Genomic DNA, 19,419 nt, shown 5'->3' on the forward strand with positions numbered 1-19,419 from the left:
TTCATTTCTGATGATGCAATTGTCCTTAACCTCTTTAACTTCCCATTCATCATCATCTTCAAGCTCTGACATTGGTAGTGAATGATCATACTTTGCCTAATTCCATGGTTCTAAGTATAACATATAAAAGACATTATGAATTTAATCATATTTTGTAGGCAAAGCAAGATGATATGCTTGTGAACTAACAGCGCCTAGTATATAAAAAGGTCTAATAAAAGTAGGAGCTAGCTTCTTGCTTAGAACCTTTAACTTAAGATTCTTTGTTGATAGCCCTACCAGTTATCCTTTTTCTAATGTTAACTCCTTATGATATTTATTATAGTACTTTACTTATGTTTCACTAGCTTTACACTATTGTTCCTTTAATCTTTCTTAAAGATCTGAAAGTTTTTATACTTATACTATAATAGCTAGGATCTCTCCCCCTGTAGTGCCGTCCTTGGCATATATATAAAAGTCTAGATTGTAGCCTAGTAAGATTTCAAATAAGGATTTATTTAGTGATGCATTGATTACTCTGTTTATAGTAAACTTAGCTTATCTTAGCAGAGTTGCCTAGTTATTTTATTCTTTATTAATAAAGCAACGGAGGTATCTTTTAAGGACTTGGTTCATCTGTTCTGTTTAACCATTAGTTTGGGCGTGAAATACAGTTAATAGTCTTTGTTTAATCTTTGTAATATAACATAATTTAGCCTAGAATTTGCTAGTAAAGACTAGTCCTTAGTCTGAAATAATGCTGTTAGGTGGTCTAAATTTTAATTCAACTTCTTAATAGAATAGTTCCGCTAGTTCTGCTACAGTTATCGTTGTTAAAATAGAGAAGAAGAGTGACTATTTAGAGAATCTATTAACTATAACCCAAAATACTATCAACTGGATTAATCCTATATAGTACTATTAGAAGTCTAGTTATAAAATCCATTGACAGTTCGCTGAATGGACAGGATGGTTATGGTAATAAATTAAGCTTGCTATAAGGCCTATACCTTGGTGCTGCAGTGCCTTAACATATTAGACATTCTTTAATATATACCTTAATATTGTTTTGTAGATTTATCCAGTGGAACTTTTACCTTAGTAAAGCTTCTATGCAGTTTCTGCTAAAATGACTAGCTAGTGGTTTATTATAGTAAATGCTGATTAATTAGTTCCTTAATCATTCAGCATTAGGCACGAATAACTTGCCTTTAAATTATAAAAGATCTTTGGAATTAATATTCTAATATTTTTGCCCTATAGTATTCTGCCTGACAGCAGCAATTTAGCATTAAACCTTAATATCTTTAGTTTATAATTATTTAATTAAACCCTTCAGGTCTTTAGTAGTTTTATATTTATAAACATTTTCCTTTTAAGTAGCACACTTAACTAAGGCTTATGACATTAACTAGTTATTAGTTAACTACTATAGATCATCTTAGCAAATCACCTCCTGCTGTAGGTGGCTTTTATAATTATAGAGCTCTAATAGCGCATCACCTAGCTTTAGTTTATAGTTATCTTAACCCTTAGTCCTTAGTAACTGTACAGCAACTATTTATGTATAAATTAGTGTAATAATGTCATTACTCTCAGACTATAGCATAGTCTAATTACTATATTATCTTATAGGTGCATTAGCAGAATTAGCCTTCCCCTTTTAGTGCTTAATGACAAAATTAAATAGCATTAATGAAATTAACTAACAGGCCTGTCTGCTGTTTAACTTTAGTTATTTCATGAAACCTTGCAGGTTAGTATAATTAGAAAGGACCTTAATCTAATGCGTGGCTCCTTCAGTATACTGATGCTAATATTTAAAGGAATAAACAATAGTAAATAATTCTTTATCTAGTATTACCTAATTAAGTTCAGCTCCTGTGAACTTTCTTAACCAGAAGGTAATAGGATGCCATCTCCCTTGTTCATCTAGTTAGGCAAGGATACTAGCTATGCTGTCTTTTAAGGTATCTATCTCTATCTAAATTAGTAGAGCTAAATTAAAGTACTATAATAGTAGTGCTGCCTGAAAGGCTGTAATAAGTCTTTAAAATATAAGCTTTTTAATAAGTTTAAACTTTACTAATCCTAGTTTCTTTCCTTCCTTTATTCCTCGCAGGAGATTAGTTAAAGGTAAAGCAATCAAGGAGTAGTTCTTAATAAATTATTAATAGAAGTTACAGAAGCCTAAGAAGACCTAGATATTATAATAACTATAGGGTTCCTCCTATGCTATAATAGTTTCTACCTAGCTTATATCTATAGATACACCATCAGCTGAAATGATATATCCTAGGAATTTAATATGATTTTGGTAGAAGGTGCATTTTAAGGGTTTAGCATAAAGTTTCACCTTCTATAGTCTTTCTAAGACTTAAGAGATATGTTCAGTGTGTTCCTCTCTTATTTAGGAGAAGATTAGGATATTATTAAGATAGGCCATACAGAAGATATTAAGAATGTTATATAAGGTGGTGTTAATGTAATTCTGGAAGGTAGCTGGCATATTTATAAGGCCAAAAGGCATAACTATATATTTATAGTAACTATATCAGGTACAAAAGGCTGTCTTCCATTTGTCTCCTTCCTTAATGCGGATTTAATAGTATGCATCTTAGATATTAATCTTACTAAAGTATTTCACCCCTGAGATTTAGTCAAGAATCTCTAATATAAGGGGTAATGGGTACTAATTCTTCACTATTATTTTATTAAGTCCCTGGTAGTCTACACATAGCCTTAACCCCCCATTCTTTTTTAGGATAAAGAGAATAGGGGCTCTAGTAGGGCTTTTAGAAGGTTAAATTCTTCTACATACAATGTTCTTGTTAAGATACTCCTTTAATTTATGAAGTTCTGCTTAGGATAGGGGATATAGTAGACTAAATGATGGTGATTTGTTAGGTTTTATTTCAATAGCGTGATCCCAAGAGGAATAAGAGGGTATAATTTTTAATTTTTCTGCTAAGAACACATCATAAAACCTAGCTAATTCTAGAGGTATATTTTTAAGAGAATAATATTTCTAATTCTTCTCTTCCTCAGAAAGCCATACCTCTTTAGGTAGTTTAACTAATATAAATACTATTATATAGTTATGACATAGCTTCTTAAACTTCTATAGAGCTGCTAGAGAGAAGGTAGGTATCTTAAACCACTATTAGTGATTCTATGGTGATAGGTGAATGCAGAGGTCCTGTAATATAGTTATTAAAAGAAGGATGGGACTCCCTTTAGGTTATAGGTCTTAATTAATGGCTACATAAGCTTGTTTAAAGCTTTACCTAATGCCCCTAGAATTATAGGTAATAATAGGAACCTTCCAAACCCTATAAGTAGGAGTAATAAAGTTATTAACTGCCTTAATAATAGGGGCAGTAAGTTTAGCTTACTATAGCTTTTATGATTTTATAAAAGTAATGCTAATAATATTAACCTTAGCACAGCTATCAAGATCAGCATGCGTTTTGAGGCTGTTAGGCAGCTATATTAGAATATAAAAATAGCTAGTAGTCCCTACTTCTGGGTAGGAGGTTAGAGGCATAGGTTTTACTCTAACCCTTTATTATTTTCTATAATTAATTAGACTTTAGCATCGCTTGCAATGCATTAGTTAGTGAGATGTTCTTTGCTACTATATTTATAATATTTTAAGGGATTCCCATCCTTATTAAGTTAGTTTTATTTAGATTTTATAAACCTTTCGAAATTACTTCAGAAGCATTTTAATAGATTATCATCTTAAGGTTTTCCTTCTTAAGGTTTTTTAATATCTTTCCTCTTCTGTTTTTATCATTGCTGTAAAAAGGTGTGATATTTTAAAGTTATAGACACTATTTTATCTTAAGTGTCTAGTAGCTTATCCAGGTGCTCTTAAATATAAGTATATAACTCTGGTATAAGGCTGCTAAAGAAGGTCAGAGCTTATTGCTTCTTATCTTATTAAGGAAAATGTTGTTCTAGGGAATCTAGATAATAATGAAATTCTCTAGGATCCTTGTCTGGGTGTTAATAAGCCTGATGTAATTTAATAATAACATCAGCCTTAATAGTTTCAGCATCTTGGATCAGACTCAAGGTCTAGTCCTTAAAGAACTACTATAAATTTTCAGCATTTCATTATCTCTCTGTTGGCATTTCATGGATTTTAATATACTATTGCTGCCTATAGGTGGAATCTATTTGTGCAATAGTAGTAATGATTTTAAATTTATCAGGGCTATATTTTTTCAGGGCTCCTTAGAATACATATTCTATATCTTAGAGCCATTCTTCTCTTTTCTAGAGTGAATATTTAATAGTAAAGATAGGAAGATTTTTGAATTTAATTTCCTGCTTATCTTCCGTTAAAGAGGAGGTATTATTTTAATGAGAATGCTGTTTAAACTCATTAACTCTTTAAATCTATTAAAGGTGTTCAAGTTCAGTAATCTATTATAGAATTTATTGTAATTCAGCCCCCTTCAACTCTTAAGGTTAATTAGTAGGAGTAGAGGAGTCGCTTAGATTAGAAGACATTTCTTTAATAGGACTATATTATTCCACCAGCAAAGGGGTAGAAGTAATAGCTTTACAGTAAAATTCAGTAGGCATCATGACCAATACTTAGGTAGTTAAAGAGAGAAGGATTAGAAATTGTAAGGATCTATGTGACAGGGTAGATTGCCCATTAACTAGGTAAGAATTGGTGATGATAGTAAGGAGGAATATTGGTAAAGAATAGTAGATTATATGAGAATAAAACTAATCCTTGTCTTCTCAAATACCAGACAAGGGGATACTATTTATCTTCACTGTCTATCCTAGATGCATTCAGCGATGATTCAAAAGCGGCTCAAGGTATGAAACAGGAGGTTGAAAACAATTAGGAAGCAAGGGGTGGCTGCATAATCGAGTGGCTGGGCTGTAGCTGAGCCTCTACAGGGGCGGCCGCTGGCCTACCCCCTACCCTCGCACGATTCGAAGACTCTACGCCCTCTGCGATGACGATTATCCCACTATAATAGTATTAAAGATACTAAGTTATAAATATAAATATCTAAATTAATAAAGATATTATAATTAGTAAATAAAAAATAAAAGAAAAGAGGGAAATATAATAATAAAGAGTTATTAAGATAATAAAAAAGAAAATAAAATAAAGAAGTAGTAAGTATAATATATAGTAAATTAATTATTTATAATAATATTACCTTAATAATAACCACCTTATAACATATAAATAAAGAATATAATAAAATAAAGATATACTATTTATACTATAGTTAGATTATAGCTATAAGCTTAAACTCTTTATTAGTTAACTTTTTAGATATAAGGTTATTTCCTATTTTAGAAATATTAAAGCTATATTATATGACTAAGAATAGTTATTATAGTAGAAGGGGGTATAAATTATAATAAAGTAGATATAGATTAGGTTATATTATTACCTTATATTATATCTATATATAATATCACCTACCTATATCTATACATCATAGCCAAAGTGCTATTAAACTATCAGTAAATATATATAGGAGCATCTCCTCCTTATATATCCTAAGGAAGATAAGAATTAGTCTTATATTAAGGGGATTAATTAAATATACTATTCCTCCCCTCCTTATAATTATTACTGATCCTTACCTAGTCAATAGGTTATCTACCCTGTCAAGTAGATCCTTACAATAGGTGCCTAATATAGAAGAAATTAGATTCTAAAAACCATTAAAATTAATCTATTCAGGTTATATAAATCAAAACCAAACTGGACTGAATCTAACCATAGTTAGTTAGTAGTGGCCTAGCTAGACCTATCTAGGCCTAGTAGCAGTTTTCTGCAGTTAAACTTGAACTCAATTATAATGGATCAGGTTTGGTTCTGATTTCTAAAATTTCGACTTGAAATCGCAGCGGTTTGGTTCCAACTGGGGTTGGACTCGCCTACTCGGACCGAATGCAACTCTAGACTCTGCTAAGGCAGGATAGTGGGGACTGTAGACTTCAGAGGAGATGGAAATCAAACATAGACTCTGTGCTATGGAGGCATTGCAGTCACCCATAATTAGACCTAGGCAAAACCCAACCTGGAACACCCCCCTTGAGCCCAAAACCCAGCCCAGGTAAAACCTGGAACACCCCCCTTGAGCCCAAAACCCAGCCCAGGTAAAACCTGGAACAACCCCCCTGAGCCCAAGCCCAGCCTAGAACCTAACTAGGCTACCTAGTTAGGTTGCCTAGGTTATTTCATTTTAGTATAATTTCCCTAATTACGCCATGCTAAGATGCATAATTCTGCTGACTAACTAAAATATATACAAGACAGGACTACATAATTAATACATATTATATATTTGCCTTATTTATCTACCTAACTGGGTTACCCAAAACCCAGCTGGGTTCTATATAAAAGCCTAGAACCCAACTCAGAACACCCCCCTTGAGCCCAAAACCCAGCCCAAGTTAGGTTTGACACATATTTCACTTGGGTTACCCGGAACACCTGCCTAGGTCTACCCATAATTAGTATAGGAACCACGGACTCCACAAACGACACTGTTATTAGGGAAATTGTTTCTAAATTATTAGAGATTATACTACCTATAGAAAGAAAACTAATATCAGATATTACAGGGGTGGGTGTTGATAACTACCATGGTTTTCCCTTATAGCATGAAAAGGAAAATGTTGGTTAGTGGCTTAGGAAGAGTGAGTAGGGGAAAAAATAAAAAATAAAAATAAAATAAAAATAAAATAGGGGCAAACGTAGACTCTAGAAGCAAGATATAGACTATGCTAAGGTAGGATAGTAGGGGACCATAGACTCCAGAGTAGACAGGAATCAAACCTGGACTCTGCGCTGCGGAGGGGTTGTAGTTGGCGATAATCAGTATAGGGCGCATGGACTCTGCGCATGACACTGTGACTAGGAGTTATAGAACGAATACATAGATAATTATTCCAATAGTCTGATCACTTCGAAAGCGCCTTTGCTGTGATGTTTGATAACGTCATTTAAAATATTGGAAGCTCTTATCTGCGGCATGTTTGGTGGCAAGTTGGTTCAGTTGTGGGTGGATGCATCGCATAATGGAGCTGCAGACCAGCCAGCACACAACTAGCCACACCAATAATAATAGTCATGACTGAAATGAGGAATGCAAGCCAAAATGTCCACCAGGCAATTGGATTTCGTGCGTCTCTCAGTGCCGCCCATAAACCACGGGGTGCTGCATGAAACTCATCATGAAGCTCAACTAGTCGTGCTCTCCAATAATGGTATCTATAAAATCCAGGTGGGGCGGTCTCCGGGAACAGCACATCATGGATATTATTTTTCTTCTCCTCTTTGATTAGGAAACTCGTCGTCTCATCGTCACCTAATGGGAATAGCAAGTCAAGAGTCCAAATTGTCTCCCTTAGCAAGTCCTTTGAATAAGCAGTTTTGCTGCGCATCGTCAGTAAGAGAAGTGTGCTACGCAACTGGGGCAGTGACGTACCCAGATTTCAGGTAATCTACCAATATCCTCTTAAATGGGAAAACTCTTAGCTCTACTTCCTTTGTTTTCCTCCTATACTTGAGGCGTAAATGATCCTCAAGGCTCTGGGTCCATTTAATTCTAACGTTGCGATAAAGTTGCAGACTTGAGGCATTGAAGTCGGCATCTACTCGATGCAATGTGTTCGAGGTCATCGGCTCCCCAGCTCTAGGGAAGTGATGAACGATGAACTGAGAAAGTGTATCATCATCATTCCATTGCAATGCGACGGTGTCAGCCTTTATAGTCGTATCCTTTGAACGTACGTTCAGCATGAGCCAGAGCCGGAGTGTCATATCAATAGAACTGTCCAGGGGGCCATCATCATAGTCCTCAAAGCCCGTCTTGCGTAGCTTTTCTCTGACTTGAGCGCGGCAATTGAGGTTTGAATTGGCAAGTACGCCCATCATAGTCAGTATATCTTTGTAATCTTTTGCTGCAAAATCCCTTTTGTTCCTTCGGTTCCTGTCTGGACTGGTGGTGCCACGAGAGTCGTTCTTCAAGCGATTTATCTCCTTCTGAAACAATTCAAGATAATTTTTATAAGCCGGGAGATCTTGTTCGGTTACAGCGTCATTGAAGAGGCATTTGATGATATTAAGCTCATCATTTGCAGCCTCTGTAACTGTCTGCTCCATCTTATCAGGGAGGTATCTTTCAGCGAAGCGCGGACCACCTTCATGTACTGGGGATGAAAACATGCTGCCTGCAACATTACCCAGCACAATGGTATAGATTTCACAAAGGAGATCACCAGCAGTATTTATGCTTGTGTACGCCACCATAGATCATATCCATCTTTTATCAACTATATTTTGTGCAACTCTCTGGTAAAATCGTACAATGTGAACCCCGCCCAACAATTTCAACCATGGTAACTTTTAAACACACAGATCAGCACAAACATAAACTTAAGTTTAGGTCTATCATGTAACCAATTTTGATCCCTAAATGCTACATTAAAAAGGTTTTAGATATTACGTGGGGGCGACTTTTTGGGGGCTTAGGCTTTAGAGCTACCATATCTAGTGAAGAGGCGTGTGTAATAGTTACATCACAGTAAACTTGATCCATGGATTCTACATTAGGAGGATCTTGACCATCCCATCTGAACATCTTTTACATCAAGACCTCTATAACTACCGTACTTTTTGAAGAAGTGTATGCAATGGTTACATCATATTATTAGCCTTGATCCATATATGTAAAGGAGGGTCTTACTCTTGAGAGCTACCATAAGTAGTCCTTGATGGGAACGGTTGTAGACGTAAATTATCCTCGGGACTTTCTTTCCTTGCACTGTACTTTAGAACCAGAGTTTTATTGAATTGTATTGGCCCAAGGTTACTTTCAATTCTTTGACAGCACTACGCCCAAGAGTTACCCTCGGGCCATCGCTTTCTCTCATTATGAGACAAGGACTACAGCACTATTAACTTCGAAAAAGCTAAAGCTTACGAACTGGAGCTGCACTCCGCTGCGAAATTGGCCACTCATCTAGATGTATATTTCCTATGAAACTTACATCTATCTTGCAAAATCCACTATGGCTGAAGAGGTTTTTATCCGAGCTCCCAGCAATTGCAGCAGGCCAGAAGGTCAACCTCCAAGTGCGCCATCGGCGCTAGAAGCTGTCAGACATATCGCACAAAGCAATGGAAATAATGGAGTGGCTGCAAGCGAGAGACCGGACGTCTCGACAGTCCGTCGTCTACCAACAACAGACGTGGAAGCTTCAAGCCCGGTCAACCCCGATCGCAATGTCCCTGTCAATGGGGAAGTGGATGGTCCGGATAATGCTTTGCATCGTACAACCATAGCTGATCCGGTATTACCATCCGGTCCAGCTCTAGGATCACCCGATACACCAGAAGCTAGAGAAATTATACAGATGGGCTCACCGGAACCAGTGCCAACTCGCAGGGATTATAATCACTCAGGGATCTCAAGGCCTCATCCTGCCACCGGAGAGCCCGACGTGGAAAGATCACACATACAGAAAGTGCCCCTTTCAATTAGGCTCGCAAATGGCTTTTTCCCTTCTTCCTTGTGGAAGCGATTGCGCCACCGGAATGGTAGCGGCGAAAACTCTGAGGAACACAGAAGCACTAAAATTGATGGTGTGCAAATCATCACTAATGTTAATGTGCCACTCACAGACTATACAAATTTTAACACCAAGGTTAGTGGGTGGTTAGAAAAATTAATCTGTAATATTGATACAGATTGCACAGAGGATGAAAAAGCCACATTACAGGAGCTTGAAATGATTCGCACACCAGACAATCGCATTGTACCTCATATTGTCATTTCCTGTGCCAGCAATATTAGAAAGAGAGATGTAAGGGAATCTCTAAAGCAAAAGTTACAACCATCCGAGATGTCAGGTCTGCCATGGGTTGTCATATACGATATCACAAAATTTGCGGCCGCCTCAGCATCCCCAGATGGGACTTTGCCAGCAACAGAAGACGATGGCTATTTGTGTGCCACTATACTGAGCGATAAAATTGAAGAGAACAACTGGGATGGATGTCTATCTGCACCCCTATACGTGTTTCCGAAACCTCTCATAGGTGAGGCCGCCGATAGGTCGGCTTTTTACGCCAAATGTACGCTCGGAGGATTTGTTACAGTGGAAGGTCATATATTTGGTCTCACTGTTGCTCATCCTCTGATCGACGCCAAATCGAAAAAACATGAGCATATTATAACAGATAGGCCGTTGAGGTATTTCACAGTGGGCAACATAGTTGCGTATCTTCTGAGCTCTGGGCATTTCGACGACACTTTTGAACAAGGAAAACTGAGCAATGTCATGCCAAACACCGACTGGGCTCTCATTGAACTGAGTGAGCATTTTAAATTAACTCACTTAGAGAGTAGCCGGGCCGCTGCTAAACTTGAAGCTGTAAAACACGCAGAGTTAGAGGTGGCGCAAGACGCAGATCTCAAGCCACGGAGTGTTCTCGTCCGGGCTGGCTTTAGCGGACAGGCCAAAGGCAGACTGAGAATCACCAGATCAATCCTGCAACATGGTTCAACTAGCTTAAGTTTGATGCCCATTGACATGGATAAGACCCTTGGTAAGAGCCAGGAACTTTTATGTAATGTGGGGACAACATTCTGACTACTAGTTCACATCAGACTCCGGTGACTCCGGTTCGTTTGTCTACCTCGATGAAAGAATTTGTGGGACCATAATCGCTTTTCGAAAGTCCTTACAAAGGGCCTATATGTTGCCTATAACTGATACTATGGGGAGTATATCACAGCTGTTTAAAGGCGTTCCAGTGCTGCCAAAAGCTGTGATTAGCCCGCAAGTAGACAGTGCATCCCTATCCAGTCCAGAAACAAGGCCAACGCACGATGGAGAAGCTACAATTAATGCCGAAGCAAGACAAGAGAACTGGCTATCACAACATCAGACGGGGTTCGGGTCATCCGGCAATGTGGGCGCTACTGCTGAAGCGGAGAGCTCTAACCCTATTGACACCATTAACAGCATGAAGAAACATGCAACGCGCGATGAACATCATGGCAGTTCCTCTGATGTAGTGGATAGTAGCAAAGAAAAAGGAGTCATCGCCCCATCCAATGACTCCAATCTGGCAGAGGAACATCCTGCAGCTGTGGACGATACGGGTCAGCCATCTCCCTTAGGCTTGCAGGATCACCCACAGACCCTCAGCTACTCGCCCTCGTTGCCTCTTTTAAACGCCCTCATTGGCATTCCACTCCCTGTGGACAATCTTGTTCTTGGGAGTGTTGTTGCAGATATTCGTAGTCCCCATATTGATGCCATGACCCTAATTGATCCGGATCTCGCGCGCCATCAAAGAACGCCAAGAACGCTTCGTTCTACCGACTCCGACTTTGGTATTGCGGTGCAAACTCAGCCAAATGAAACAGCTCTCTTTGGGATAACGTCAGACTATCGACAGACGGTCGAACTTCTGGAACCAATGCACATTTTCTACGAGACAGGAACATGGGGGTACTTGCCAATGCGCTTTTTCTACGAGAGAGGAATGTGGCGGTACTTGCAGCGACGGTACTTGCAGCGACAGACTACGAAACTCTACTTTGTCACTGGCTACGTTGCCCTGTGCAATCCCAAATGGATTACCCTCAAGCATGGCTTCAGCAGTGATCTGGCGGGCCCCTCGTCTCGAGTTGGCCTCCGAAATGGTTCTAAGCTAGCAGAGGAGAAGCCTACCCTATTCTTTCCTGGAAAGAGAGTCTTTGCTGTCAGTTACCGTGAGATAAAGCTTCCCCGGTTTGGCAAGCCCAAATTGGATACACGGACACAGTGGGAGGTTCTCTATCCCACAAGGGGCTCACTGGATTTAGGGTATTATCACTGACAAGGTCTTTTGGCCACGCAGGATGCATGGCCTCAGCCCTTTCCAGAGCCCAATGATAAGCATACATGGGCTGATCATTAAAGCAGATATATCTGCTACTTAAACAGCTCATTATAATCTACTCTTAACCACCACCTGGATATTAACAAACCCTAGAATTAGCATTTAAATCAAGATAACTTCGTTTAAGCTTGTACTTCCTAGACTTCCTGGACTTCCTAGATCTTATAATAAAGGAATAATAGTCCTTAGGGCAGCCTAGAGTTGCATAACCGAACCGCAAAAATCGAACCCAACCCTCACCGAACTTGCAGCGGTGCGGGTTTGGGGGTAAGCCTAGGGAATCGCTTCAGGTTCAGTTTCTATACCCCGGAACCATTTTGGGTTCGGTTAAAACTGTTTGGTTATTTCTTGCTTACTAATACCTAATTTCTAGGATTTAGCTAATAAACTTTTATATTACTAGATAGCCTAGGTTCAGGGCTATCTAGTGATATAAATATCGATTCAAAATACCTAGTGGTTGCTAAGATATTAAGGAATGATCACTACGAGCGGGCTCCGCCCGTCCCCATCAGGCGTGTCCCTGTGCGGTCCGGCACCCCCCTCTCTGGCAACAGTATCAGGCCTGGACGGCGAGGGATAATCCAGGTATCACTTAATCCATCTTAGTATAGTGCATCTAACTGTGCTAGTTGCCAATGCCAGGGCCCCTTCTATATAGGGAGTCATGGGTTCGGGTCAACACCACAACCATGGCCAATCTTAGTCAAACCTATATCATTCGATAGAACTGAAAGAGAGTAATATAATAATGTTTATATCATTAAAAAATATTAAATATTGGTAGAGTTATTTACTGTGAAAGAAATATAATAGAAATTTAAAAGTGGTTAGTGTGCTTTATAATGCTAACTACTTTTAAATTTCTGTTACATCTCTACTTGAGAGCCATAGAATAAAGATATTAATATAATAAATACATCAAAAAATAGAGAAAAATCCACTATTACTAATGGTATAGATCTCATAAAGATCCTGTAAGAAATAGTAAAGTAATCTATATTAAACTATTATAGTTAAGAAATTATTTAAGTTTTATAGTACTATTAACTAGCCACCGCACTCACCTTATCTTAACCTATCAACGGTATCGTGCGTGGAGTCCACGGTTGCCATACTAATTAGGGCCGACCGCAAGGTCTGCTGACTGTAATTCTAGGAGTCCATAGTCAGAGTCCATGGCCACTCTAGGAGTCTATAGTTAGAGTCCACATCCACTCCCTCTCTAAGTGATAGGAGTCTATATCTACTCTATTTTTAGGAGTCTATATCTACTTTCTTTCCTCTCTCTTAGAGTTATCCCTATCTACTCCTAATATCCTACTTCTGTACTTTTACTCTGATAGACTCCACTGTCATACTTCTTAAGTAAGATAAGATATCTATAATAATATAGTAACTTTAATTAAACTGCTTCTTAAAGATATATTTACTATAGTGTGTCATATGTTATTCCTAAGATTTAACTTAAGTCTAATATTCTAAATTTTAATGTATGCATCCTCTCACTCCTTATTTAACTTTTTTGAGGATTCTTGCATTCAGTTAATATACTTCTAATTCTGCTAACTATGCTCTATCTAGCTTCTGTAGCTATATGGCATATTAGTCTGCTTCATCATCATCTTATAGGGATTCAAATCTGGGTGTCTTAGGAATCTTATAGGGCTGTTCCTTATTAGGATTAAGGCTTACCTACTAAGTTCTATACTCTTCATCAAGTAGATCAATAGGTCAGTTAATAGTAGTCCAATCTATTATGGGAAAATCCTCTTGATCTAGCTCATCATGGTTAGTATTTTCTAAATTGGGGCTGATAACCTGACATCTTTTATTAATTAGTGTTATTAGTCTCTGGATATAGCCTTCAGCCATAAAGTCTTCCTATTTATTAGAGCTGGGTCTATCATTACTAATTAGTGACTTCTGATTAGTGGCTGTAAGTATATTTAAGTTCTTAGCAGGCTAATTATTATTTATACTTTTATAATCAGTGGAGGCTTCCTTCTTAAGCTCTATTTTAATTTCTTTATCACTCAGAGCAGTATATTCTTTATATAGCCTTCTAAGTTATTTATTACTCTCCCTCTGCTGAGGTTTAATGATGCTAGTGGTGTTATAACCATCTCTGCTAATTATAGTGCTAAGCTCCTTTATAGCTTATAGTTATTTCTTCCCATCCTATTTACCCTTCTAGGGTTATTTATAGACCTTTAATATATACCCTGGCTTCTTATACTAGAAATATAGTTTCTCTTTATATTACTGTTCTCTTTCCTTATTAGAAAGTGCTATTAGTTAGATTACATCTAATTCCATTAGTTATAGTCTATAAGGGTCTATATACCCTTAGCTCCTTAGTTAAGCTGATCTCCTATCATTTAGTTAATAGTTTATGGTGCGCTTATTACTAAATCTATTCTAGTTATTTTAATCTCTTCTGCGCATATGGAAGTCTTATAATTTATTATTAATCTTAACTGCTTATTTAATTATTCTGCTAAGTGTGTCTAGTTACTCTATCTAGATTAGTTTTTCCTAGATTTCTAGCTTCAGTCCTTCTTTAAAGCATGTAATGTTCATATCCTCATCCTAGTTTAGATAGGATATGATCTATTAGAATTTTGATGTATATTCCCTAATAGATCTAGTTTATCTAAGCTGCTATAGCTGTCACTCAGTATTTCTTTCTTTATTAATGTCACCAAAAGTTCTTTCAAGTCATTTCTTGAATTCAGTATAGCTAGTAAATATAGCTTATATTTTGTTGTCCTGTAAGTCTGTAGTGTGTTCTTGATAATCCCTGATAAAGGGTTTAAACTAATCAAAAGCAGGTCTAGTTAGGTAAGTAGTTATAAACAGGATCTTATCCACTTTATTAGTAAGTTTCTCCCTATTCATCTGGATATACATATCCAGTTACATAAGAAACATTCATAATTTAGATTAATTCCCATTAAATAGTTCCAGTGGTCTGATCTTGATAGATTTAACTGCCAGTCATCCACTCAGGGTTTCATTCTATTATTCTAATTGCTGAATATGCTCTTAGAGCTGTTTAATTATGCCTATCAGACCCTCTACTGTGATCTGGGGTTGTGCAGCAGTCTATTACTGCAGTATTCCTGCCCAACTAATATTTAAGCTGGTGGGAGTTCGTGGCGCGTCATTTACTATAATATTTAATGTTAAGAGTTGATTAAACTTCCTAAAGTGATTTATATAGAGTTGCATTCGGTCCGAGTTCGGGCGAGTCCAACCCTAGTTGGAACCGAACCGCTGCGATTTCGAGTCCAAATTTTAGAAATCGGAACCAACCCTGACCCGTTCCGATTCGGTGTGAGTTTAACCGCAAAATCCGCTACTAGGCCTAGATAGGCAGTCACTAGCCTGTCTAGGTGGGCGGTATGCCTAGGCAATACCAAAAATTTCAATGGTTTCTAGAATTCAATTTCTCCTATCTTAGGCCTATACTAAGGGCCTATTAAACATGCTTTTATAAAATTATAATTTTAATATGAAATATATGGTAATTATAGTCATTTTGATATATATCTAAAATATTAATTCAATATCTATAGGGTTGAATGGGTGGTGGTTAAAAATCATTCTTTAACTATAGTGATTATCAACAGTTGATGTGTATATATATATAAACCACCACCACTTCTATACCAACCCATGACAGAAATGATTATTCCCTTATATCTCACCAACCACTAAATATTCTGAATTGATATTTCATATTTAGATAGACTAGATACTAGGCTACCTAGTAATATTAATATTTCTAGAGAAATCCTAGAAAATAGTGATTACTAAGCAAAACGGTTTCTAGCGGTTTAACCGCTGACCCCCTGGATCCGACCCTGACCCGCCCCTAACCCGGTGCGGTTTCTCAATCTAGGAACCGAATCGAACCGCTGCGAGTTCGGTGAGGGTCGGATTCGATTTTAGCGGTTCGGTTATGCAACTCTAGATTTATACTGTACAGCATTTAATTTATCACTACCCTAGGATCCATCCCTGCTGTTCCTGCTAGTCACTACTTTAGGGATGATATGGTCCCTAGACTATATCTGACACTTGCCTAAGGCCTACCGACCAGGTAGCCTAACAATATACCAACAGGGTATAGGTATGCTCAATAGTATAATGATCCAAACAGGATCAAGGACAATCCAAAGATGCACAAGAACAATAACAGCAAAGATAGAAGCAAGGCCTATTAAGTACATATACTTAATAGTAAGAGAGTAACTAACAAATCAGATCAGTGAACTTATACTTAAGTGAATAACTTATATTAAATACAAAGAACTAAATAAGAACTCTAGATATAGTAGTAATGACCATCCTTATATAGTCCTCCCTTTCAGTCTATACCTTAAGGCTGTCATAAGGTCCCATCATAGACCATCCATCCAAGGTCCATGGTGCCTTCTCATAATTGCGGTCCGCCAGGGACCGTCACCTTGTGTTAGCATTTGGGACCGTTGGTCACGTGACCTAGCCGCTTTACGTCAAGCTGCGCCGCTTCTCTCGTAAGCCCTGTCCAACCAGTCCATGCTGCCTGCAGGTGTTCCGTAACAGGTAGTTGTATACCATCTACCATTGCCAAGCCATGGTATATGGTAGTTCATCACATGATGTGGTGGCTGTATTTAATATCCTTTTAGCAAATATGAATTGTCCTCTATAACAATCGATCATTACTAGAGATCAGTCACGTGGGTGACTGGTGGGTGATGGCCACCCATGTGGTGTAGTAGTATATAACTGAACTGTTTTTCTGTGAGGAGGAATCTGTCTGGATTAAGTATTTCCCTGGATCACTGGGTGATCATTTTCAAGATTAATTAGCGATTAATAATCCTTTGGATTCTGCCTGTCACATCCGCCTTGCGCTAATGCGGCTGTGTTGGTGTCGTAACAAATATACATTTTATAAAGCTCCTATCTAAGATAAAGAAGGGATGTAGTAGCTTAGTAAAGAAGGTATATAGTATAGATAGCCTAGCTAGTAATAGTATAGATTATCTTAACTAATATATTATATACCTCCTCAGTCGCCGAATCCAACACCATCACAAATGAAAGACAAGGTGAAACAGCTCAACATGATGTCGACCATCTACGGCTGTGCGACTGTTACCATCATGGCACTGACAGGCGAGCATGCGAACGCTGGCCTACCCGGCATATCCGTTGCACGTTTGACTCAAGTAAAGGAGAATATCAATAATTGCACTCTCTCCACTATCCCACAACACTTCGCCCTGGAGGAACAGGCGGCTATATGGTCGCGTCGTGCTTGGACGCTACAAGAAGGTATGCTGTCTAGACGATCGCTAGTGTTCACTCAAAGTCAGGTAGCATTCGTATGTCTCTGTGGTCGGATTGAAGAAGGATTGGACGTTGCGACTGTTCCCAGCATTTCTCTTGGAACCCATCCCCTCGAGTCCACGATTCAAACGCTATACGCGCCTAATCCTGTAAGGGTGACTCCCGTAAGGTCCTTCCATTAACCCTCGCTGATGCCGGCTTATAGATCTCGAAAGTCCAACAATTTTATGGAGATTCCGAGGTATGCATGGATTTCTACAGTGGCCTGTTAAGGACCTACACAAGACGTCACATGACCAACGAAAGCGACTCTCTCAACGCCTTCCGAGGCATGCTCACATTCTTAAAGCGGCAGCTATTTCCAGAAGGCTTCGTGCATGGCCTTCCCCTGCGGAGTCACGCCTTTTCCTTGGCTTGGATGCACTCGAGGAAGGCCACCCCAAAACGTCGAGCAGAGTTCCCGAGTTGGAGTTGGACAGGATGGGAAGGGGAAGTCGTTTTTCCAGAAAAGTTGTTGAAAACTGCCAACGGTAGTCTCGCCCTCACCTGCGACATCGATCTCAAACTGCACTTCCTAGCTTCTCACGAGAATGAGATCGTGGTTGAGGGCTGGGTAGTTGATCTCGACATTCGTACAGAACCATTCAGCGAGTTATCAATCCTGGACAGGACGACTCCATCGGGACTGTTAAGGAAGGACAGTCCAGACACAACAACACCTTGAAGACCGGGCGTTATACCTGCTTGATCATTCAGAGAAATTGCGAAACGATCCAGGGTCGTGAGTCGCGGAAAGAGACGGTCTTCATGCTCGCGCTTGAACAAATTAACCAACAGACCCGCAGACAAACAATGTTAACTGTAACCTTGTTTCCTAAACAAGACTTTAATCAGATTAGGCGAGAGAAGCAGGTTATTCGGCTTATCTAATGAAAGAACACGGGAAAATGGTTTGATATTTTCTTTTCGTTCTGACTCTACTGAAGCATGGTCACCTTTCACTAAAGGAACTAGTAAATCCTAACCAATCACCAACCCAGGCGAGCCTATAAGGTTATGACTTATGAGATAAAGCGGGGATGTTACTGTTGTATATGATGTTAGGAATAGACCTTGATAACCCCGGACCACCCTGTGATGGTCTGTGAGTGAATCTGTATACAACTGTAAAGGCAGCAAGCCATTATCACAAGATCAGTCTACCAGCTTCCCCCCTTGACACAAATAACCTCCCCCGAAAGCACAGAAAACCACGCATCCTCCTCACCCCCCCACGCCCTCCACGCCCTCGCAATCCCCTCCAACTCCTCCCCCTCAACGCCCGCATTCTCTCTCGCTGTCCTGCCAAACTCCGACGCCACCGTCCTCTCCGCCCAAAGCCCACTCCACCAGTCCACTTCCTCGGGGGTACTATAACACCAATTACTCGAACTACACTTGATTTCTTCGCGGGCAAACCCCGCCGCACGAGCCCAGGCATGCACCATCCGCCCCGCATTCGGCTCCCCGCCGTTCGCCCGTGTCACCTTCAGGTACGTCTCCCGCCAGACGTCCAGCCCGGGTGAGGCCGGGTACCACACGAAGCCCGCGTAATCCGATTCCCGGGCGGCAACCAGCCCGCCTTGTTTTGCGACGCGGCGCATCTCCCGGAGGATATGGACCGGGTCGCGCACATGCTGCAGGACCTGGTGGCAGACGACCACGTCAAAAGTGCCCTCGTCAAAGGGGAGGGCGTTGGCGTCGCCAGACTGGAAGGTAATGTTTGTTAAGGAGTTGGAGGCAGCGAGGGCGCGGGCTTGGTCGAGGACTGCCGGGGCCAGTTCGAGACCGGTTATGTGGCCTTGTGGAATGAGCCGGGCGAGATCGACGGTTATGGTTCCCGGGCCGCAGCCGACGTCCAGGATGTGCATGTCGGGGCGGAGGTGGGGGAGGAGGTAGGCGGCGGAGTTGGCGGCCGTGCGCCACGTGTGGGAGCGGAGGACCGACGGATGGTGGCCGTGGGTGTAGGTTGCTGATTCTTTTGTAGTCATATTGAATTGAAGATATAAATGTGGTATAGATTGGTGATGGATATGATCATATGGTTGTAACTTGTGAGGGTGTTGGAGATCTTATACTGCGGGGATGTTTGCAAGCGC

General features: G+C 39.6%; 4 protein-coding genes across 4 annotated transcripts; 2 read left to right on the plus strand and 2 right to left on the minus strand.

Annotated features, from left to right (window-relative positions):
- Positions 1-7,441: 7,441 nt before the first annotated feature.
- Positions 7,442-8,143, minus strand: Aud_010105 (uncharacterized protein; the record flags this gene model as incomplete). Its single annotated transcript, XM_043294948.1, has 1 exon — positions 7,442-8,143. One exon carries the CDS (start codon positions 8,141-8,143, stop codon positions 7,442-7,444), a length of 702 nt encoding a protein of 233 aa, XP_043150883.1.
- A 908-nt stretch (positions 8,144-9,051) lies between these two features.
- Positions 9,052-11,872, plus strand: Aud_010106 (uncharacterized protein; the record flags this gene model as incomplete). The annotated part of the gene is made up of 4 exons (XM_043294949.1): positions 9,052-9,691; positions 9,740-10,357; positions 10,385-10,591; positions 10,653-11,872. 4 exons carry the CDS (start codon positions 9,052-9,054, stop codon positions 11,870-11,872), a joined length of 2,685 nt encoding a protein of 894 aa, XP_043150884.1.
- Positions 11,873-17,028: 5,156 nt separating this feature from the next.
- On the plus strand, positions 17,029-18,005 carry Aud_010107 (uncharacterized protein; the record flags this gene model as incomplete). The annotated part of the gene is made up of 2 exons (XM_043294950.1): positions 17,029-17,430; positions 17,487-18,005. 2 exons carry the CDS (start codon positions 17,029-17,031, stop codon positions 18,003-18,005), a joined length of 921 nt encoding a protein of 306 aa, XP_043150885.1.
- Positions 18,006-18,480: 475 nt separating this feature from the next.
- Positions 18,481-19,311, minus strand: Aud_010108 (class I SAM-dependent methyltransferase; the record flags this gene model as incomplete). Its single annotated transcript, XM_043294951.1, has 1 exon — positions 18,481-19,311. The coding sequence occupies one exon, from the start codon at positions 19,309-19,311 to the stop codon at positions 18,481-18,483; it is 831 nt and encodes a 276-aa protein (XP_043150886.1).
- Between the last annotated feature and the right edge of the window lie 108 nt (positions 19,312-19,419).

The sequence above is a fragment of the Aspergillus udagawae genome (genome assembly GCF_001078395.1).
Source record: "Aspergillus udagawae IFM 46973 DNA, scaffold_8, whole genome shotgun sequence".
Classification (NCBI taxonomy): Eukaryota; Fungi; Ascomycota; class Eurotiomycetes; order Eurotiales; family Aspergillaceae; genus Aspergillus; species Aspergillus udagawae.